This window comes from Brachycentrus maculatus, unplaced genomic scaffold, assembly GCF_059751285.1.
Source record: "Brachycentrus maculatus isolate JH-2025_06_01 unplaced genomic scaffold, ASM5975128v1 h1tg000222l, whole genome shotgun sequence".
In the NCBI taxonomy this organism is placed as follows: Eukaryota; Metazoa; Arthropoda; class Insecta; order Trichoptera; family Brachycentridae; genus Brachycentrus; species Brachycentrus maculatus.
The window spans coordinates 85306-110000 of NW_028280973.1; the positions used below are offsets into that span (position 1 = coordinate 85306).

General features: G+C 34.7%; 1 protein-coding gene across 3 annotated transcripts in view; it reads right to left on the reverse strand.

The window, feature by feature from the left end:
• Positions 1-1569: 1569 nt before the first annotated feature.
• Positions 1570-24695, reverse strand: part of LOC148306838 (uncharacterized) — a 49011-nt gene continuing 25885 nt past the window's right edge. The window contains exons 2-9 of one of the 3 annotated variants that reach the window (XM_088264279.1): positions 13269-13402; positions 11092-11725; positions 5769-5871; positions 5595-5677; positions 4798-4934; positions 3400-3571; positions 3165-3301; positions 1570-1826 (exon numbers count right to left, since the gene is read on the reverse strand). In XM_088264279.1, coding sequence (XP_088120405.1) covers positions 1705-1826; positions 3165-3301; positions 3400-3571; positions 4798-4934; positions 5595-5677; positions 5769-5871; positions 11092-11725; positions 13269-13317 — 1437 coding nt within the window. In that variant the 5' untranslated portion in view covers positions 13318-13402 and the 3' untranslated portion in view covers positions 1570-1704. Of the gene's footprint in view, positions 1827-3095; positions 3302-3399; positions 3572-4797; positions 4935-5594; positions 5678-5768; positions 5872-11091; positions 11726-13268; positions 13403-24695 lie in introns of all 3 variants that reach the window. The other 2 variants (XM_088264278.1, XM_088264281.1) reach the window with 2 other exon arrangements.

Here is a 24695-nt window from a genome sequence, read left to right on the forward strand (position 1 = left end):
CCGATTATTCTATTAGTGATCCGTCGTTTCCTTATTGGTTACCATTATTTTCAATCAACATAAACATTGAAGAAACTGAGCTGAAATCCGAAGACGGGTCGTTTGCGACATTACATTATTCACGCAACAACCCTAAACTATGCATTCGCTGTGCACTCCCGTCGAAGCTGATCGAATCCAATCACTCTGAACAGTCCCATTTTCTAGGCCTAGCTAGAGTTCTGCTGACAACCAATTTTGATCAATCAGTGGCAACTTGTATGTATTTAGTTTTTATATTTTAATTTTTTTTTTTATATTCCTATTACTATTCCTGTTTGGTTCGTATGTGTGAATATTCATGTTGAATTTTTACTTTATAGTGATGAAATACTGAACCCGGATTTATTTACAGATTCAGGACAGTCCGCTCCTGCGAAAGGTTAATACTGTAGTACGCCTTACGTACATATTTAGCATTTAACAATTCTGTCGCAAAAAAACACCCATATACTCATTGTCTTATTTATTTTAATAAACATTTTTGACTGTAATTACACATTCCTTCTTTATTGTATTTTCAGAATTATCAAGAGTTACTTCTCATTACACCATTGTGCTTAATTATATATTGTCAACTGTGCGAATAAAACAAAATTAAAACTTTATTTAAGGCTTGGGCTGAGTATTCAAATTCAAGAAGTTTTAATTTTACAACTACAGCTAACTTTGTATCAGCATGTGTGCACCTATCTACCGTTATTTGACTTTTAAATTCATTCATTACATAAAATCTAATCTAATGGTATATTATTTTTTATTGGAATACATATGGACATCTGGAGCCAGTCCGAGGTCGCATTACTCCTGAACATGACTGAACAGCAATGCTAATTTTTAAACGTTGAATGTAAAAATGATTTGTTTTGTTAATGATTTTTCCGGTTTTATATTTATATTTAACACGTGAAGCTGGTTTGGACCACTTTTTGAGTTTTTGTGGTTTTATTTTAATTTTAGAACACACGTATTTATTTTTAAAATAAACATTTTTTAAAAAATTTTAAAATACAACTAAAATAAATAATAAGGAGAATATAAAAAATACAAAGTACACTTTTTTACTTTAGAAATAATTAACTAGAAAGTAATTGAATCTCATCTAAAAAAAACTCATGGCTTTTCTTTGAAATCTCGGAACATGAGTATTTTTAATTATTTTTTGACAAACTGTTAATTTTTAGCCACAAATCTTAGTGCCACTTTTTTGAGTAAATATAAATTGGTTTACCTTTACACTGATTTATATACATATATATATATATATATATATATATATATATATATATATATATATATATATATATATATATATATATATATATATATATATATATATATATATATATATATATATATATATATATATATATATATATATATATATATATATATATATATATATATATATATATATATATATATATATATATATATATATATATATATATATATATATATATATATATATATATATATATATATATATATATATATGTTTTTTTAGAAGGTCTATATAGGAAAATAAACTTTGCCATGAAAAATCACATTTATTAATATTTATAAATGTTGTATAACATATTTTCCGGATGACAGACATGTCACATTTGTAAATTTATACCGCATATTGTTTATTAACCAGTGTCGGGTGTTGTGGCGTCACTATCACCGCCACCGGTAGGCAGCGGAGAGGAGCGGCAGCAGGGCGGCCGCGAGGCGGGACACCAGGCGGGCGGCGGCGCGCGGCGGGCACGAGGAGCCTCCCTGGTGCAGCTCCGCGAGACTCTCTGGTGGTAAAGCGACAAAGTATTCTACTTTTTATGGGTAGATTCACCCAGTGAATTACTGAAAATATTCTTTTGGTTTTTAAGTATTTTCAAAAGTGTTCGTAAAATAATTCCACTTTATATTGAGATAGTAATTCCATTTTACTTGATGAAACTCTACTTAGGAGTTATTTATATCGAGATTTTTTATCGATTCCAATATAGACGAAGAAGAACATGAGGAAACCTGGGCATTTACAGGGCTTTAGACCTATCATAGGCTGGTTTTCAGTTTTCAGCCTGTTATTTTTATCGTCTTAAAGTGTCACCCAAAATTGTAGATAATTTTAGAGGACTATAAAGGCATTAAAAAAACAAACTACTAATGTCCGGTGAAATCAGAATCAGAATCAATTCCTTACAATCAATCCGTTTTTTATATTTTTTTATTTGAAATATTCGCGTTTTATTGTTTTTTATTCTTCGATTGAATGTATAATATGTTGAGCAATAGTTCATATCGTTATTTTGTATTATTTGTTATAGCCGCTGTCTTTGATCAAATATCCGTTTAGAAATAATATCTCCCTTAGTTTACTTTAATTCCCTTAAAAACCTGTCGGGGATCTTATGAGGACAATTTTAATAGGGGGAGCATCGACCATTAAATATTTCCCATAATATTTACTCCCGAGAATCCGCCGCGAGGCTTTTAATTTGCATGATTTAGCATTAAAATGGATCTATCGGATAATTTCTCCGAATATTGATGGAATATTCTTCGAAAGTCTAATAGACGCGAAAACATTTCTCCATTCCTTCGTCGGGAATATTACGGTAATGATTTGTTTTACCTAACGCGCGGTATTTCTTTAGTATAATATACGGTAACCTTTTCTCGCGGAAACCAAATTCGCGTTTGAAAACTTCGAGAAGAGATAACTAATCAAACTCTTTTCGGGAAGTTAATTTCATTAATATTTATATTAAAAATACAATAAATCAGTTATTCTCCGATGAGCTTTTTACATGTTACATTATTTCAAAATCGATCTTTAATTTTATACCCTTATACCCTTTACCATGAATTAATTATATTGTATACCCAAAACACAGGCCATGCCTTTGTGGGATCTTTTTTTGTATTCATTTTTATATTTTTTTGTATTTGAATTTATGTTTATGTAATACAAAAGAATTTGAAATAAAGAAAAAAAAATACCAGAATTTTCACTACAAATTCATCTCGCATATAAAGAAATATGACAGGGGGATAAAAACACTTTATACCTTTTTTAGCAGCGTCGAAACGTACTCGTACGCGGTATCTTTTTGAAAGTTTGAATTGCGAATGAATACCGTTAAGGACGTGCACGTTGACGAAGGCTGTCAGATCGCCTCGCACGGAGCAGGAGTAGCGACCCGAGTCGGCCGCCGCGAGGCGCGCCACCAGCAGCGTGCTGTCCACTCCGCCCGCCGCCTCCTCCGTCTTGACGCTGCACACACGACAGCCCGAGTGAGTACACACCAGCCACCACCCGCTACATGACTACATGACCACACGCTAGCGCACACGGCGTGTGACGGCCGCTACCTGACTCCGCCGCGGCGCGTGTCGTCGTTGAGCACGGTGTCGCGGTGGCGCCAGGTGACGGCGGGCGCGGACACGTGTCGCGCGCGGCAGCCGAGCGCCAGAGTGGAGTTCCTCTCGTAGTACTTGTCCCTCTCCACTACTCCCGCCGCGTCCACCAGCTCCACAGTGGGCGCTGTAACCAAACGGTATATTCGCTATTATAGTACGTTACGCTTTGGATCGAGTAATGACACAAATGCGACATTAGCGATTAGAGAAATGAAAGTGTATTTTGAATTTTTAATGCGTAATCACCCTTTGCCATACGCACTTTGCTAAAGTTCTTTTTCTATTTTTTTCGTATTTTTGACGAGCCCCTACGATCGATTCATCGAACTCACGAAACAAAAATAGTATTTTATCGAATTTCGCGCGATGGTAAATTTTTCGTAACTTATTAATAAATATTGCCCATTTAAAACAATGAAGATAAATAATTTTAAAAAGTTACTCGCCCTTGTAAAATGTTTATGGAAATAAAGTTTATCGGTTTGATAATACAGCGCTACAGTAGTAGTAGTGCGTAAAACATTTGGCATTTCGCGAAGCGAGGGTAATAACGGTAAAGAAATGTATTCCGAGATCGGCTCTTCGCGAATCCTCGGCCGGAGAAAATGTTATCTTAAAAGGAAAACTCTACTCGTAAAACAAAGGGGTTTTTAGGTCGAAAGCAAAATATGCCTCAAAAGTCATTTTGTAAGATTCACCTTATCCAAAATCTCGAAATACGCCTCGACGATAAAAGTTTTACCGAGAAATATTCCCCCGGGTCGTGCAGCACCGCACCCACTCCCGGCCACTCGACTGGGCCAGCACGATCCGACTTTCTGCGGTCCAACCGAGTCCAAGATTGCTCTCATCACCTTATATTACTAGTACGTTTGTCTTTGTCTACGTATTCACTTTAACTATACATAATTTTAATTATTAAATTTCACCTTCAACAGCATATTCTAAATATTTCAGCTATTTTTCTTAATTCCCTTTATACTAGCACTTATTAATTTGTCACCCTTAAGTGCAACTTTATATACCTACCTTTTATAATGTAGTTCTTTCGATTATATGAATCTCAGAATGGGAAGTTGTTTAATCGTAATATTAACATATTTATAAGACAGTCGTAGTGCATAGCTAGGTAGACACTCGACTACAAAACTGGCAACACATTTTGAAGTCTAGTCAAATTGCGAAATAAAATCACGAAATACATATTCATTTTAAATTTGTCTGGATATTACGATGTAATTTAAAATCTCGGTCATTCAAAAAACTTTCTTCAATAGACGTTTCACGATTTTTCAACGATTTAAAAATAAACAAACTCGAGGAAGAAGAAAAACATGAAATTATACTCACGATGAACTAAAAGTCGGAGTCGCGAAAGTAGAGGAGGATGAGTGCTGAGCTGACACTCGTAGTCCCCCGCGTCTCGCGCGCGAGTCCCTCGCAGGTGCAGGCGCCACGTGTCCGGAGGAAGAAGCTCCGCACTGAACCTGAAATGCCGTCAACGTGCTATGATTGCGGAAAATGAGTGTCTCGTCAACAGGTATTTCATGAATAATCAGCCCAGGGTAGTAAAAAATAAATTCCTATCTAGTAACGGAGACATTTTTTAGAGTAAGTACTTGTATTAATATAACCTTTCTCGAAAGTCACGAATCTCTTTATTATGATTTTCCCAACACTTTTAAGATGGCCGAAAAAATATTTTTAAATTCTAATGCCAGAATGGGCCTCCTCATCCCTTATCGTATTATTTTTAAACCTAAATATTCAACTTTAGATATTTTTTCATTTCGTTCATCACGTACGAATATGTACATAATAGATTTTTTTTTAAATATGTACGGAATATGTACACAACGAAGGGTTGATGGTCCCGAGAGAACAATAAATATGGGAGTAAAACACTTCAATACAGTTCCGTGTGTACTGTGTACATTATGTTAAAATAGATTATAATAAATAAAAAAAAAATAAAAAAAAAAATAAATAAAATAAATAATAAATTTAAAAAAACGTACGTAAAAAGAACTCCACCGATAAGACACATAATGAATTTTTAAATGAATTTATGTATGTATTTATATGTAAATATATAGTTAACAAATAAATGGTTCAATAGAAAATGAAAATAAACAATAAGACCTCACCTGAGGTCAGCGGTATAGGTCTGCAATCCTATCGTCAGGATCTCTAGAGAGTCATCCTCCGGCTTTCTCCGCACCCAAGATACCTGCAAGGGATCCGCACATTAGGTGCTACTCTACTCGCTCCGCTCCGCTACTACCGACTTCCGCTTTGTACCGGGACGTGTATCCTCTTACCAACTTGTCCTGTAACGCCACCACCTTGCAGTCCAGTTGGGCGTCGGCTCCGGCGTCTGCCGAGACGACGCCGCCAGCCGATTCCATTCTAGGGCCGCCATATCTTCAATAAATCAACTATTATTATTAAATTCAATGTGTCACTTTCTTACGTAGGTATATTATATAATATAGGCCTATTATATAATATTTAATTTGGAGCTGTAATGTATATATACAGCTCTACGTACTGTTCATTCAAACCCTTTTCCGCACCCCAATGGTGCATAGGGCACTGCATTTTAAACACAGTGTTATCTTGATCGGTAACACACGAAGGAAAGGTGATCAGCCTTCCGCTTCAGGTACCAGTCCAGGGTAATATCGAATAAATATTAGAGTGAAAAAATCACTTACATTTATTTGACCCCCCTGGGAATCGAACCCGGGACCTCCAGAACGGTAGCCGAGCGTGCTGACCATTACACTACGGAGGCGGACAAACTACACAGACAGACAGACAGACCATTACACTACGTACTGTTAGGATATTTTAATAACTGCGCTCTTTAAGACATCACAATGATGGATAGTTGTGAAGAGCAGAATGAGGAAGTTCAGTATTCTTTTGAATTGATTTTTTTTAATGTAGGCGAACATTTTATTGTATGATTAATTTATTCTCTAACATGTGATGAAAATCAGAAAAAATACTTTTTTTACTGATTTTCAATGTCTCTTATATAATAATATTAACCGCGCGTATAAGTTTTCTTACAAAGAAAGATAAGTCAAACTGGTTAATTTTTTAAAAATAAGCCATATTGAAAAGTCTCGCAACGCATGGTTCCTTATTGATATACAATGTACATATATGTATTTCTCACCTTATGTAGTTTAACTCGAGCATCTCGTACAATGTTTTTAAAAATTCAGGCGGTATAAGAACTCCTTAAAAAAAACACTTTGAATAGTCTATGTATTTGCAAATAAAATAATAATATGTAAAACTTTTAACTATCCCATTTAGATTCCGAGATTAGTGTTTTAAAATGTCATATTTTAACTAAAGGGTCCGCCAAATAACTTTTTTTTTTTGAAAATGCTATAAAAAAAAAACTAACTAGCTTCGGCTGTGTGGCACGTAGCGCCGTCCTGTTGAAACCAAATGTTGCCAATATCCTCCTCTTCAATTTTTGTGAACAAAAATCCGTTCAACATGGCCCGATAACGATCGCCATTGACTGTAACGGCCACTCCTTGCTCATTTTCAAAGAAAAATGGCCCAATTATGCCTCTGGACCAAAATCCGCACCAAACAGTGACTCGTTTTGGGTGTACCGGCTTTTCAATGTATGCGTGCGGGTTTTCTGTGCCCCAAATACGACAATTTTGCTTGTTTACATACCCGCCAAGATCAAAATGAGCTTCATCCGAAAAGATGATTTTTTTGGCAAAATCGGCATCTTCTGTAAGTCGATCGCAGGCCCACTCAGCGAAGCGAAAACGCATTGGATGGTCAGTTGGCTTCAACTCCTGAACCAATTGGACTTTGTATGGCGTCATACCAAGGTCTTTATGCAAAATTCGTCTCAATGATGTCTCCGAAATGTTCAATTGTTGAGAACGACGGTGAATTGATGTTGATGGCGCTTCACGCACACTTTCTGCCACAACATCGATATTCTCGGGTGTACGCACTGTTTTTGGCTTTTCACGCTTTGGTTTATCGATGAGGATGCCAGTTTCTTTCACTTTTTTCACAAGATAACGAACATACGGAGCTGACGGTGCTTCTCTTCTTCCAAAAACCGTACGCAATTTTCGCACACATTCTGCAACATTACCATGATTTTCAAAGTAATGTCGTAATATTTTCCAGCGTTGTTCAAGCGTATACACAACCATATTCGCTTAGCGGAAGGATAAAACTAATTATCTGTCAAATCAGACATGAGCTAAGTGTTACCATTCACGAAATAAGCACTAGTTGAAAAAAAAAACTTTAGATGGCGGACCCTATATATAGGTCATATTTCACTAGATACGACACATTATTCAAATTCTAGAAGCATTTAAAGTAAATAAGCTCGGTTTCTGTTAGTTGTCACTTCGAGGCGACATTAATGGCCCTTTAAGTCTCTTATTGGCTCTTCCGGCCAATATCAATCGGCCCTCCAAACCTCTATTGTGTTTGACCCTTTGAGCCAATTGTTAACGCCTGTGCAGAAGTTGGGCTATTCGCTCCAACGACCCGTTACAAATATACAATAACAAAAAACATTTGAATTGTCAAACTATTCTAAAAAAAAGCGGAACTCCTTTAGGAAGACGTTAGACTACTTCTAGTAAAAACAATCTCAAGGGGTTAGGTCTATGCATAAACATCCCCCGCGTACACCCGCACCCTGCCTCAAGCTAGCGGACGCACAGGGCCATAGTCCAAGTTGAGAACTATTGCGCCGCAACATTATTATTGTTGCAATGCTTAATTTGTTGAAATAAACCATGTATCTACACTGTGCTTATTCACGTACTTCCTCCTGATTATACAAGTATCACTTTATTTTGTACAGTATCACTTGGATACGTATTTTTTTAATGTAAATTAACTATTTGTCACGGGGTCTGCTTAGTAAGACGAGAAAAAGTATTAGAATAGTTTACGTATACAAATGTACTCTTTCTCTATTTATACCATATATAAAATGGACATATTAGCAGCCAATGTGAATCATTAAGTAATATAAAATCTAATCCATTCACTTAAAAACTAAGACCACGTTAACCAGCGCAAATTAAACCGAGACTCCTATTAATGCAGTTCCTTCTCTTAAACCGCTTGAAGCCTAATAAGTATTACGAAAGGATAATAATATAAAATCTACCTTACACAGTTTTAGTGTTACTCGATCGTGCTACTTTATGTAATACAATATACATTTATAAATATTATGTCTTTATAAACTAATAATTAATATTTACGTGGAAAATTGTTTAAACTTTACTTCCTTGTTGAAAATCAATGGAGATACTAAATTACAGATGGGTATCTCATAAAAAAACAACAACTTTTTCAATAAGGAATATGACGTAATGGAAGAAATTTGGGCATTTATAGGGTTTATGACTAGTCATTGGCTCGTCTAAGTAATTTCTTTATACACTGTAACATTCACTAATTGGCGTATGATTTAACAACTACAATTACTCTTGTTACAAGATGCCTGACTCAAGAGTCCGCGACAATAACCACGGGACCACAACTCGATAATTTGTGCGCGAGCGCAACCTACGCGTGCCACCGTTTTGCAAGCGATGGTCAGTCCAAATCTAGTCTATTAACCCCGCGCACGCTTTTTTTTTGTTCTTTCAAACAGAAACCTCGTGGCTTTTAACTAACCGCCATTTTATTAATCAAGACATCGTTTTTGTTCTCTACGCCCGAGTGGTTTGTTTTTGTTACAATAGTTATCGCATATTTTCGCATCCAAAAACTATCGGCTTATCACCAAAGCGGTATTTCGTGGACGGCTGGGTATTGAGGTAAGTCAATTTCTGTGTATTGGTGATGGTATTTTTGTATTCATGAAATATAATATGTTTTTTTTTGCATCGGGCGTTTTCAGCTCGAGACGATTGGAAGTATAGCGACTTTTAAGTGACCGCTATACTGGCGACGGTGACTGAGAAGTCACCGCTTTACTTTTTCCATCCCCGTGTGTGTCATTGGTGTCACATTTTATATATATATATGTATATATATATAATATATATATATATATATATATATATATATATATATATATATATATATATATATATATATATATATATATATATATATATATATATATATATATATATATATATATATATATATATATATATATATATATATATATATATATATATATATATATATATATATATATATATATATATATATATATATAAAATGCGTCCTCTCAAGCCGTAAACTTGTAGCTGAATCCAAAAACAGAGTTAGTGGTAGAAAAGAGAAAAGTAATCCGAAGATAACTTGTAGCCGATTAATTTGCCGCCAGATTCCCGAGGGTTACTTCTACATTTAATTTAAAGAGGACTTTTCCTTTAGTTAGGTTAGCTCCTCGACTATTTGTCTCGGAGTTTGTTTATTTATGTTTACGCAACGTGATCAATGTTTCTTTCTTTACGCGGAACATACTTGAACCAAACTTTACGAAACTACAACACGACCATGTTTTATTTATGCGAGATTATAAGAAACCTACAAGACTGTAAAAAAACACATGCTCAATTGTTTGCTTTGATTTTACCACTAGACTAGATAAATATAATATGAATAGAGGTTTTATATCGTTTTTTTTCTTTATATTTGTTGCATGTACTAAAAATTAATTATGTTTGATTAATGTTTTAAGATTAGACTGTAAGAATAACAACAACATAGTTTATTTTCCCGAAAATAGCATATATAGGTACCTACCTATTTTTAAATCGAGTACCGTTTCATGCATTTTTTTTACGATTTTTGGAGTAAAACTCATGAATAACATTCAAAACGGCTCGTAATGGATATTAATGATGAAGCACCCCTATCACTGGACTGTACAATCATGGTGATCAATTCTGTAAAAGTTGTCGTTTGTTCCAGAAAACATGTAGGTACTCTGATATTGTAATAAGTGTGAGAATGGGTATATTAAAGGAACGAAAGGAGAGTAGACATCTTTCTACAATAAATAGCTGGAAAGCTAGGGTTTCTAACAGCCTCTAAATAAACCTCGTGATATTAAAACAGTCGGTGTTTATATTTTTATCCCATTACTACCTCCCGTTCCTAGTACATACATACATTACGTATGCTGTACGCGAAAATAAGCTAATTAAAAAAATATATATATATTTAACACGTGATGCTTTAGCCTCTTTGGGATTAATGTTGTTAATTGTAGTTGTAGTCACTTTTATCATTTATTATATCATAATCTTTTTTAAATAGTTTAATAAGGCTCTAGTACAACTACCATAAAGGATTTTATAACATATAAAGTATTTATTCGTATTAACTTGGAACAAATAAATGTTTTTGTTGTTTTAGTATTAGTTTTTTTTAATTTGTGTCATTCAAATTCGTAATCTTCCATTTCATTAGCAATATAAAGTAGTCGAGTGGTTATCATGCCATGCGGATTTAAATACACTTTCACGAGTGGATTGTCCGATAAGTATACCATAAAATGGTTACCCTCGGTCTGCCTTATCCTGAAAACTCATTTACAGTAACAATTCTAAATTGTTTAGCATTTCTGCTGCTCGAAGTAATATTACGGTGTCTCACCTGTCATTGCGATGCGTGTGCTTGTTGAGTGTAGAATAAGTATCGAATATATAATTCAACATCGGGGCATCGGTTCTTCCTTGTCGGAAGTGGTTCCTGCTGGTGTTCAGTCCCGCCGCCGTCTCCCGCGGCGGAGGCAGCCTCATTCCCTCGAGACTCGGTACCACGACGTCCACAGACCCCAGCGACGACTTCACACTTTCTGGAACATCACCTCGTTCTTTCACTCGAGAAAGCACTTCCATCTTAGGCGTAGTCTGAACTGTTAATTTACTCTCGAGTCTGGTGCGATTGTTCGTCTCTTCCCTTCTGATGGTAGAAACCGAAGAATCATTCAAATCGTATGTTTCACTTTTGCGTTTAATCACATTGTACGCTGCGGCTTTGGATTTCGCTATCCGATATGTCTCGTTGATATGACTCGAAGCGACGTGTCCGAGATCCCCTATCTTAAATACTGTAGAAAAAGTGCCGGAAATAAAAGTGGATCGGGTAGAATTAATTATATCTGCCACTTTCCACCGCGTGTGAGAACTAGATCTTCCTCTTCCGAGGGAAGGAATAGTGCTCGGAAGGGAAGGCCGAGAAGTTGTCGGTTCTCCATTAGGATCCCCCGTGAAGAAGGTGAAGGAATCTGGAAGAGAAAGAGATAAGGCATTTATTATTACTACTAAAAAGGGATATCGGCCTGCTAATAAAGCCTTATTTAACGGATTCATTCTACCCTCTCATCAAACGTATCCTTGAAACATTATTCCATTTCATCTCTTGTTGATGTTTTGCGAGAGTGAAATGATATTTGTCGTAAAATAACGATAAGAAATCAGGAAAAAAATATTAACGAATGATCATACTATTATCAAAACAATAATAAATTCTCATTTTTTGTTACAATCTTTGTGGTGTATTTGTTAAATATATATTATGAGTATCATCCATTTTTTAACATTGGCAAATTAGTAGTAAAGTAAGTGAAATCCTTATCCGCACCCCAATGGTGCATAGGGCACTGCGTCATATAAACCCAGTGTTACCTTGATCGTTTACACTTGAAGGAAAGGTGATCAACCCTCCTCTTCAGGTACCAACCAGTCCAGGGTAATTACAGTGAATAATTCAGTCATATTTATTTGAACCCCCTTGGGAATCGAACCCAGGACCTTCAGAACGGTATCCGAGCGTGCTGATCATTTTATGCATTTTATGGATTTTCAATAAACCTTTCAAATTTGTAGAAAACGAACAACAAATTTTCGGTATAATTTTTATTGTCAGATGCAAAAAAAAAAATCACTCCACCTTCGGAACAGTTCTAAATCCATTCCAACACATGCAGATTGCGAGCAACGCAGTAAGACTACTTCTAATTTTTACACTTAGTAAATTCACAGTGCGTCATTCTGGAAAGAATTTATTTTTAATGACGTCACACATAATATCATTGGATTCTTCAATGATTCTTCGAGGGCTAAACATTTGAGATTTCAGTAAGAATAAAATAACCTAACTCTACGTTTTTTCTAAACAATTTATTGTTTAATGAAAAAGTGATATATTATAACCTATTGATAAAGTACCTCCTGAACATGATTGTCAATGTTTCCGTGAACTACTCGTATGTTGCTTAATGGGACAAATGAATGGTCACAGAGGCAATCAGAATTATTGACATGATTTATTTATTAGTGACGAAAAGTGATTTTTTAAATTGATATTTAATTTAATGAAATTATTTTATGGTTTTCCCCATAGTTTGCATGGCGGTTAATAAGCTGCCAAATAACATCCGTTTTGTTAAGATTCTAAACGTTTTCTTCAAATCTTGTGCTATCATTAATCCATTGCATTATTGGTTGATGCTGTAAAACATAAGTAAAATTTTCAGTCGTGATTGGATTATAAAAAAATGATATCTGAAACCGTTATTATGAATGTGTTGATCAAGGAATAGAAATATAATTCAGCTGCTCGTTGGACCTTATTCAGCTATTTTCTAGAGTTATGGAAAGCAAAATCGAAAAATCGTCATTTTGCTATGACGCTTTAATTAAAACGGTCAATCACGGAAACACACTGACATTTTTTTATTGACCGCGCTTGTGTCCCATGACAAAACCTTCGTGTAACAGTACTCCACACTAACAATACTCCTGACCCGGAGTACCGACCAACATCACCTCGTGTCAGTAGAAGTGGCAGCAGAATGAGATGAAGAGATCGCCTCATGCTTCTCACGTGACCTCTCTTCTCCTCATCTCTTCTTCATCCGAAAGTTCCATCTCCAATCGAATCACCACTCACCGACGCTAGCCTGTAATCAAAACTTTTTTGTATAAAATTTTTTATGTTCATACCATTTCATTGAAATATCAATAATATTTTTATCAAATACACAAAATAATTTTACTTCGTATTCTACCGAGCAAAAATATTTTTCATCATTTAAGTCGATGCGTTCTAGCCACTCATTGCAGTGCAAGTGCAAACATTGTGCAAACATAACGAATGCGTTTTTACAGTTAAAGTACAGAAAAAAAATACTATAAAAAAATGAAATTTGAAATGGATGATGGTAATGGGTGAAGATTTAGTAAAAAACATATACGGACATTGTGTTGCTCTGAAGGGATTTGCTCTATCTTTTGATTGATACATTTTCCTTAAGATTATACGTAATACAGCAATATCCGTTAGTTTTCTGAGAACATTTTCCACTCGAAATATTTTATTTAGTTTATGTGGTAAAGATTACAGTATTTACTGATACAAGTTTACAAAGTAAGCGCTCACGTTTCTGTAACATCATTTGACGAGGGTCATGAGTCGCTTTGTTCCATTATTATCTTTCTATTCCTCAAAGCCCGTAAGACGTTTCGTCCTTCTCTCGTCTTGTTTCTCTCGAGGGGTCTCAGCGTACCCCGTCTCGCTGAACGGAGCCCACTTCGCACATTTGTCACGATTAAAATCCCCTACAGGCCTTTTTACAATTCCAATGAAACTACTATAGTACCTATAGCGCGGTAGCCAGTAGTCAGTACAGAACAATTGGCAAAACGCCAACAATGAGGCAATATGTTAACTACCTCCATCTCTGCTAACAAATTATCGCCTCTTAAGGGACGTCAACAAGCATGAAATGTTTCCAGTTCCAACGCTCGGAAACCATTCGTTACGACCAAAATCGGTACTTTTCTAATTCAATCATTTTAAGTAAATTAAAGGCACATTGAAATCATAAATGTCTCTCTATATATATAAAATATATTCCTTTCTCTTTGATATCGAAATGAATAGTTAAATTTATCAAAAACGGGCGGTTTTATAATAGAATGATATAGAATTCACTTTGTGTAACACTTCATTATTATAAGATTGAAGTTTAAATTTAAATATATGGGTTTAATTTAACACTACTGGTTTTGGGATGTCACCTATCGATGGAAAAAAAACTGCTCACTCAAAACCAATAGTGTTGACTTAAACCCCGTATGAAGTAATACTTTTACCCGAGTTGATTGAATCATAAGGAAGGCACACAAAAACGGTAAAATACTGTAAACTAGGTAGGCATTGTAAAACAACACTTAAACACTTTTTAGATTAACATGTAAAACAAACCTTACCTCGTACCTCAATAGACAAGTGAAGGGTAAAGGGGGAGCATTGAACAGATCAGTAGGTACTGAAAGTGATCTGTCCCGCTCTGTCCGCACTATAGCGGTGTACCGCAAGGCACCGCGCGAGTGCTCGTGTAGCGCAGCACCGCACGCGTACTTCCTAAATCCCCAATCAAGGCGGGATTTAATCACAATCAGAATAGGAATTTGACGAAATCCCAGATTCGATTTACTATGGCATTAACAAGTGTCTAAATAATTTGAGATATCGTTCAGATGTATTACTTTCAAGGTAGGTACGCCGATGCACAATGGTGTGAACAGCTTATTTTCATCCTAAAATTCAACAACTATGAAACCATCAAGAATATTGACAAAAAAATTGGAAGAAATACTTAAATCAATTGATATTACTTTATATTACATTAAAAATATTTCTGTTATTTTATTCGTGGTTTGAATTATGCATATGTAGGTCAGCAAAAAATCACTAAAAAAACTTATTTTTATTAAAATTTATATTAATTTAATCGTAAATGGTGAAATGTAAAAAATATTGTGCTTGTTAAAAATAAATTTTATATGAATAGAAACCTAAAATAAAATTTTATTAATTTCATTAATTGATTCGGCAGTCACTTTGTGGTAAAATCTATCCATTTTAATTAACGTTTTACTTAGTAAATGTCACAGTAGATTTTAAGAAATAGTGGTATTTACTAAGTAAAACATTAATTATAAATTTTATTCATCGATTTTACAATTTTTTTGTATGCATATATTTTTGGGGTGTAGTTTTCTAGAAAAAATAAAATAAAATAAATTGGGGCAAATATGGGCACGATTATACATCTGTTTCTCAAATACAACAATTGTTTTATTTGAGAAACAGAAGTAAATTTTTGTCTGTTTTTCACAATAAAATCATTTTATCCAACGTTCGACAAAATTCGCTTGTAACTTAAAGTTGATTTTTCTAAAATATTTACGTGTACCTACATAGTTATGTAGTTATGTAAAAAAGTCATTCTAATAATTGTAATGGGATATCGGGAATGAATAATCTTATTTCACTTGTTTAAGAAACTGTTTTTTGTATAAATTAAATATAATATGATATTCATATAATGAACTTTACTTATTGAAAGCAAAAAGTTTATTCACTTAACTCTATTTTTACTTAAAGAAGTAACATAAGCACTATTTTTTACAATTCCAAACACACTGTCACCACTTCAAACATTTTGAAACCTCTTTTGATGTGTTGTCTGGAATACCCGCAGTATGATATTGCGAATATTGGAAATAAAATAGGTAATCTTATCTACGAAATAGTCTGTTTTCTCGTGAATTTCTCCTTTCGTGCGGAGTAATTGGAAGCGCCATATTTTATGATCAGAAGTGTCTCGACCAAAGTGTGGACAAGAGCGCTGCGCTGGCATGCGCGCCGGTACGCGGGTCTTCGCCGTCTCTTTTCCTCGGACCTATTTAGTAAGTTAAGGGCATTCGCTTTACTCTCCCAATCGGAAAACTTTAATTATAGCGGCTCAACCCTTTTATGAAATTGAACTCGTAAGAGCCGTGGAAAGGAAAGGCTACTTTAATCCCTACTTATTTATTACTTTCCTTTGTACCGGCAGATGCTACGAAAAAAGGTTCTAATCAAATTATATTCTCTAGTACTTCTCTTAATTGAGAACATAAAATATGTTCATTATACCTTCGTCCGCCTCTACATAGTAGTGTTTAACGCTTTCGGGTACCGTACATGACTTCCGGGGCTCGATTCCTGGAAGGGTCAAAATAAAGTATAATATAATACGGTTTCTCACTATAATATTATAAATAACATCATAACGATCAAGTAAATATTGCGTCGATTGCAGTGATCTGTGTGTACTTATGTATGATGTTCAGAAGAGTGATATCCTCCTTTCGACATTTTATTATAATTCACATAGAAATTAAATTTATTGTTATCTGCGTAAAGTTATACCATGCAAAACCGATTTATCTAACTACGTGACTCTATTCGCAAAGCCGATCCGAGGCTATATTATATTAGAAATTAATTGAATTTACGAAGAACATTCGTATATGGAGTTCCGTCACGATAATATTTGCATATATATATAGATACATTGTGCCAATAGTTGACATGGAAGTGTTGATTGTTTGGCGGTCAAAATGTCGGCTTGCCTATTATACGGAGCACTTTACTACCCTTCACGAGAATACAGTATCTACTGACAAACAATAAGTATTACATGTTCTACTTACTTCCCTCCGTCTCCACAATACACACTTACATAAGTACAAATAGACAGTAGACAGTGGCGTAGTTGGGTAGACGCTCGACTGCGAAACTGGCCACTGTTCTGTTCGATTCCCGCCAATTGCAAAATGAATTCAAGAAATATTTATTTTCAATTAGTCTGGGTGTTTGTGATATATTTTTCACATTTACCTTCCCTATCCTTACTGTCCTACCTGCAGACAATCATCTAAAATAGACGCTTTGCGGGTTATTCCTTTAAAAAATAACAAATAAAAAAGTCCCTTTCAGTAATTGATTTCTTCAGTATAGTTTTGGCGACACTACCTTTTTATCGGTGTATTGGTACGAAATTTTATGTTGATTGATATGCAATGCAGCAAAGCGGTTGTCTGTTTGATAATTTGATAATGATTGTCTATTCACAAAATATGTACGATATCATACTATATGTACGCGATATCTGAACATTCTAAATAAACTAGATTTCAATATTTTAAATTTATCTCTTTTTCAATTAATACTATTGAATATGTTAGCTACTTCCGCTTTTTAAAATAAACTAGCTAATCAGATTGTTTCTAACAAAAATACATAATTCATAGTTTAAATTAAATTATTTATATTTCACTATACACATGATTACATAACAAATTACTATAATATACCCTCACTAAGTTTTCACTTGCCGAGGGCACAATTTGCAATACTAATTTAAAAAAGGAATATATACAGTATAATTAATATTGTTTTGGATCAGCAATCAAATATGACATATATGAGTATGACAATGTATCCGTTAACAACCATTTCCACCTAGTGGAGCCAGTACCTACTGGTGGTAGTACCAGTATATAGCGCTAGTGTTGTAAACTTATAGCGAGTTGTGAATGATACCTTCCCTTTTCATGTGAACCTCGATACTTCCTATACTTTCTATATCTTTCGAATTTATATTTCGGCTTACAGTATAATGTAACGAGCACAGCCTCACATGATTCATAACGGAACATGCTCAGCTTACTTTCACCTTTCACGTAATACACATTTTATTTCGTGACAAAGATTTTCCAATGCATTAGATATACCAATGCAACATATTTCGATTTGTTTTTGAAGTTTGTATAAGATCCGAGAAAACAGACTATATTTAGTAGAACATTTTTTGAAAACTGAATGATGAGTATCAAGAGTAAGGGGAAAAAGGTAATAATTATCTTACTCATCACAAATTGTTTTTTTATTTTTTATAATATTCACCAAACAAGAAGAAATCTATCAAGTTAAATGTAACGAGTGTTTTTGAACACGAAACTGTTCAATTAATAATAATTCCAATGTTATTATGAATAGCCAAATGTTATACGGAAGTGTTTGACTCGGAACGGCTGTTCTTAAATAAAATTTTCGTTACTTTTGTGCAGCGAATTAACGTTTTCTAGTTTAAATTTGGCAAAAGACCAAAATAAATCTGACCGCACGAGTTGGAAAAACTTCTCATCCATTGCTGTAGAATAATTATAACAGTCGCTTCTCTGTTCATACCACCCCTTACGAACTTCCCGTTGTACAATTTCTCCTATAGGTAGATACATACTCGTAAGTACTCATAAAAAGTAGGTACTACTAAAGACTTTCAAAATTGTTTTTAAAAACTGATGAAAATTATCGTCATCAGTTAGAAAATCTTCTGTATTAAAATAACCTTTTTAGTTTTCAGCTCATTACAATAACGAGGCGACGCCGACGGTTATTTACTACCAAAAATGATCATTTTAAGTATATGAGGATAAGTTGTCGAGAGTTAGTATCCGCTTAAATAATTTTTTATGGATTTTCAAAACATGATGATTGATAGTAAAAAGATGTCGTGCGCAAAAAACCGCGACAGAATCGGATTAGAACATGGAAATGATGCCGCGTACTTTCCCAATATCCAATTATTATTCCAAATTGATCCGAAGCTCTTAATGACGAGTCTGCAATTCATTTGGATTCCCGCCATTAGCGGTAATAGCTTTATCCAACCGTACTCTTAGTGCAATTAGTTAGTTCCCTCCGGTACAGACATTTAATCCTTAAATCACTCTTGGTCGAATGTTTCCATAATCGTTTTGAATAATAATACCTCTTCCCGTTGATTGAAACCGAACAGATCACCGAGGATTTAGTGGACAATACTAACGACTGAAAATTACTCGTATTCAAATCTTACAATTAAAATAACTAAGGTTCTAAGTACATATTTGGATCGGACGGGATAACAGAACTCAACATTTCTGCAAACAGATATGAGTGAACGTAATAGAAATAAATAATACCTACAGCATTCTCGATATTCGTATATTGTTCCAAATAACCTCTTAATTGATAAAAGTTACATAAATCAAATTCAAAATTATAATATACTTTTAGCGATAGGTAGCAGGACTAGATTTACTTCTTTAATCTGTTTTTTCATGAGAATAAAGCTTTTATTCTTCGAATTCTTAAAACAAGTCTAGCGATAGACACTTATAAAATTGCGCGATAGCGTGAGGCTTTGTCTCGTTGTAACCGGTGCTACGCACATGACAATTGGGCATATAGACCAATGGCCGTCACAAAGGCTAACGTGGGCAATCAACCCACAAACCAATAAATATATTATTATTCCCTGTGGGTTTTATAGTGATTGCGGGTAGAAAAGTAGCGTAGCTGAAAAACCACCATAAAACGACGATTTTCACAAGGAGGAGGATTTTTTTCTAAAAGAAGGATTATATTTCTTTACTTTATTGTCTACGTTGGCAGTTGGACATACATTATTTGAAGTATTTGCCTTATCATTTCAGTATTTGTCGTGTGGCCTGTTGTGATGGAACTCTTTTAGCGTCTGGCATGTGTGAAGATCAGCGCCAGCAGTGCGGGTCACTCCGGCACGATGCATGGTGGGATGTGAGATGCACTAAACAGTAAAGAGCACGTTTTTGTGCTCGCGCAAGGACATTTGGCCGATTTTTATCACTGGCGTCTTTCGAGTATTATTAAATCTTGTACCTAAGAATTTAAGAAGCGCCAATGAATCTCGTAATAAGACCGGAAAATCGGACATTTTAATTGGAATTTCCAACATAATTATAAACAAATAAACTTTCAGAGAGAATCATTAATCGACTGTTCTGTGTTTCCACCCCAAGTCCACCCCCTCCTTTCCGTCACCACGCGCTCTAGTTTGCTAGAGAGATATTGAACCCAATTAACATTCTAATATTTCAGTAACGATCTTGTTTTAGGCTCAATAATATTTTCTTCTACAGGGTCCGCCAAATAACATTTTTTTTTTGAAAATGCTATAAAAAAAAAACTACTGAATATTTTCTCAAATTTCTTTTTTTATTTATAAGTACAATCCTTCCGGTTAATAATTTTTTTTTTTTTTTTTTATTTATTTCTTAGTTAGTTATTTTAATAATGGAAAATAATTTCATTCAAATGGCTGCCTCGGCTGGCCATGCAGTAGCCTACACGATCGGTCCAATTTTTAAGCACATTATCGATTGTGTGCAGCTGTATTTCACCAATGGCTTCACGAATATTGTCCTTTAAAGCGTCAATTGTCTCTGGCTTGTCGGCGTAACATTTATCTTTGAGGGCACCCCACAAATAATAGTCCAACGGTGTCAAATCGCAGCTCCGAGGTGGCCAAACGACATCAGCTCTGCGGCTGATAATGCGATCTTCAAAAACAGGGCGCAAAACATCGAGTGTAGCTTCGGCTGTGTGGCACGTAGCGCCGTCCTGTTGAAACCAAATGTTGCCAATATCCTCCTCTTCAATTTTTGTGAACAAAAATCCGTTCAACATGGCCCGATAACGATCGCCATTGACTGTAACGGCCACTCCTTGCTCATTTTCAAAGAAAAATGGCCCAATTATGCCTCTGGACCAAAATCCGCACCAAACAGTGACTCGTTTTGGGTGTACCTGCTTTTCAATGTATGCGTGCGGGTTTTCTGTGCCCCAAATACGACAATTTTGCTTGTTTACATACCCGCCAAGATCAAAATGAGCTTCATCCGAAAAGATGATTTTTTTGGCAAAATCGGCATCTTCTGTAAGTCGATCGCAGGCCCACTCAGCGAAGCGAAAACGCATTGGATGGTCAGTTGGCTTCAACTCCTGAACCAATTGGACTTTGTATGGCGTCATACCAAGGTCTTTATGCAAAATTCGTCTCAATGATGTCTCCGAAATGTTCAATTGTTGAGAACGACGGTGAATTGATGTTGATGGCGCTTCACGCACACTTTCTGCCACAACATCGATATTCTCGGGTGTACGCACTGTTTTTGGCTTTTCACGCTTTGGTTTATCGATGAGGATGCCAGTTTCTTTCACTTTTTTCACAAGATAACGAACATACGGAGCTGACGGTGCTTCTCTTCTTCCAAAAACCGTACGCAATTTTCGCACACATTCTGCAACATTACCATGATTTTCAAAGTAATGTCGCAATATTTTCCAGCGTTGTTCAAGCGTATACACAACCATATTCGCTCAGCGGAAGGATAAAACTAATTATCTGTCAAATCAGACATGAGCTAAGTGTTACCATTCACGAAATAAGCACTAGTTGAAAAAAAAAACTTTAGATGGCGGACCCTATAGAAAGATGAGCGATCGGAATTTCTAAGAGAGATAAATATTTATATCCAATGTACGGCACTTCATATTCGTGCGAATGAAAAAGTAATGGCACAACTACCATGAAAAATGTGACGTTATCTTAAGAGAAACTAAGGTAAAATGTAATATTTTGTTCAATGGTATGATATTTAAAAATGTAATAAATCTTTGCGTGTTTGTTGTCATGTGTGGTTAACATGTGAAAATATTGCAGCGATTCTCCTTGTCTTCTGCATCGTAGTATTCTGTCTTTAGATATCTAGAGTAATGCTGCTTTATGGGGGATATTGTTGAGTTATTAAATACTTTTAGCCTAAATTAATTGTAATGTTTTATTTTTTTAATATTTGCAATCTAATTAGTACTGAAAACTGATATTACTATCCTACTTCCCATGAAATATTAGTAATTGGGTACCTTTAAAATGCTTCTTCAGATTTCAATATAGTCACATCGGCCGATCTCTCCGGCAATTTGCAATATTAAGAGTAGATACACAGAGTAAAGTTCTTCAAAATCACCTACTGAACTAAAATTAGGCAGTAAACTGTCGATGAGAAAAATTATAACAATTTCTAATAGGTGCTGAAATTATGGGAAAAATTATTTCATTTTCTATCGGTTTGATTGATGTAATTTTTTCAAAGGTTGACTGTCAATTGTTAGTCAAATTTCTTAATTCTCAAACCCATGGATTTATTTGAAAGTATATATATAAATATAAAAAAAGGCGTTATCTGTTTACCAGTGGAAAATTTCCTTAAGGCAAAGTAAGGTAAGCTCAACAAGCCTCACGTAGAGGGCATGAATCCATAAGGAGTCAAGTTTGAATTGGCTTCGATATTGTGTTACATTTCTCATATTGACCCTATATTTTAAACATTTCATATAATTGGATTTAATTTAATATGATTTAATTTAATTTTTATAAACAGTTTATATTATTGGACTACACTAATATGTTAATGGTCTACGTTTCCTTAAAGGAAAATCTACATATGCTTTATCAAATCACGATGTGTTTTTAAACTTACATACTTACTGTCGTTACACGCACCACAGAACATATTCCCATTATACTAGTATGTGTTAGTTTCCGGTTAAACTTATACATTTACAGGTCGATTTTCTTTGAAAATACACTTGAATAATCTCAGATTGTAGGATTAACCAATAATTGACTGGATTAATATTTTTGCGCATAATTAGCTCATACATATATTTGAAAAAGAACCGATCATTTTAAGAATTCATTAGTTTATAATATATAGGTGTGGAAGAAAAAAAATGTTGAGTCATCTTTTCTGAATAATTTAATTGGAGGGTCGAACTACAGACTTCGGGATTGGAAGTACCCGACACTGGTTCTGGGACCGCAAATTGACTCTATATAATTTAATTTGTGCCAAAGAACAAATTAATATTCCTGCTAAAAAAAAACCTTTCGTAAACATGGAAAAGATCAGTGTCCAAAGCGATAGCGTTTACCATATGAGTATAGGTACCTCTTCCAACAGACATAACTATTGGAACCTAGATCCTAACTTTTGGACCGTGAAACAAACTACGCTAACGCTGCGCTGCTTCAGGTAATTATCGGACAAGATTTAATAATACTTAGACGCCTCATAATTTCAAATTTAATTGACTTTTCGGATTATTCCATTTGGATACTAAAAAACAAACATTTTAATTTTAATCATTGCAACGGTAAAACAATTTGATGAGGCAAATGTAGTTGGAAAAAGAAGCAATGGAAGACCGAGAAAAAACATGGCACGATCAGGTATGCCAAATACTTGAAAGTGGTCAGGTTAGGAGCCGTAATAATCGCCGGGTATGTATGAGGAGATACATGAACGTGGAAGAGGCGAATAATGTTTGCAAAGACAGAGTGGTGTGGCGTTCTATTCTCTCTGCCTACCCCTGCGGGGAAGCGGCGTGATGGTTAGTTAGTTAATTTTGAATCGAAACATTATAAAAACGATACTTAAAAAAGTTTTTGTTTTTTTTTTCCTTTATGTCGAATCGTATATTTTTTAATCTTGAAAATCGATTTATCATTATCGTGTCGATGATCGTGAAAAAAATCCTTAGCTGAAATATAGAAGATTTTGAGATAATAAAGTGAAACATATTAGGTAAACAAAGTAAAAGCAAGGTTGTTTCCGAATCTCGCAAAATAATAAACCGCGAAAATAGCAATACGACACGACCGACACATTTACCTCACCACATTATTTAGCAGCACTTACCTTGTATGTGCAAACATAATGCTCCTATCCACACAACAACACAACAGTTTCGCTCGACACTTATTTCCGTGAAGTTGTAGTGTTCTTATTAGCATACACTTATGAGTAAGTACATAGAAGCAGGGCGTCTCCACCTTCAGATTACTAAGTTCCCGTGGCACTTCATAATTTCCCATTTTATGGTTGAAAATTATTACATTTAACACTACTCGAGATTGAGACAAATGCTTTATAAGTATAATTACATAAGATAATTTCATACAAATTTCCGTGAAAATTACCTTTCTTTATGTCGCTTTTAATAATATGTATAAGTATGTACATATTTATATAAATATAATATGTATGTTCAATTAACGGATACATTAAATACAATAATTCTGAAAAATTTTGCAATTTATTATGTTTTATATTTATGGTTTGAATAAAATAATACAATTGATAGCGCTTAATTGAAAAACAGAAAAAACTAGATAATTTAGCTGTATTAGGGGTAGCTGCTCCAACTAACCGAAGCGTCCTAACTAAGCGGAATATTGTCCCAATCAAGCGTCGTTATTTAGTATTGGTTTCTTGGTTTGGTATACTCGTACATGGGCCGTTTATTTTTTCTTTTGTTTCTTGGATATCGATTTATAATAATGATAAATCTATTTAAAAATAAACTTACGTAATGTAGGATATTCGTATATGGGACGCAATATGTATGTAAACTTTACATTGTAAAGTAGTCTCTGTTAGTCGGAAATCAAACCGAAACTTTGATACCTTATTACGTATGAGACCCCA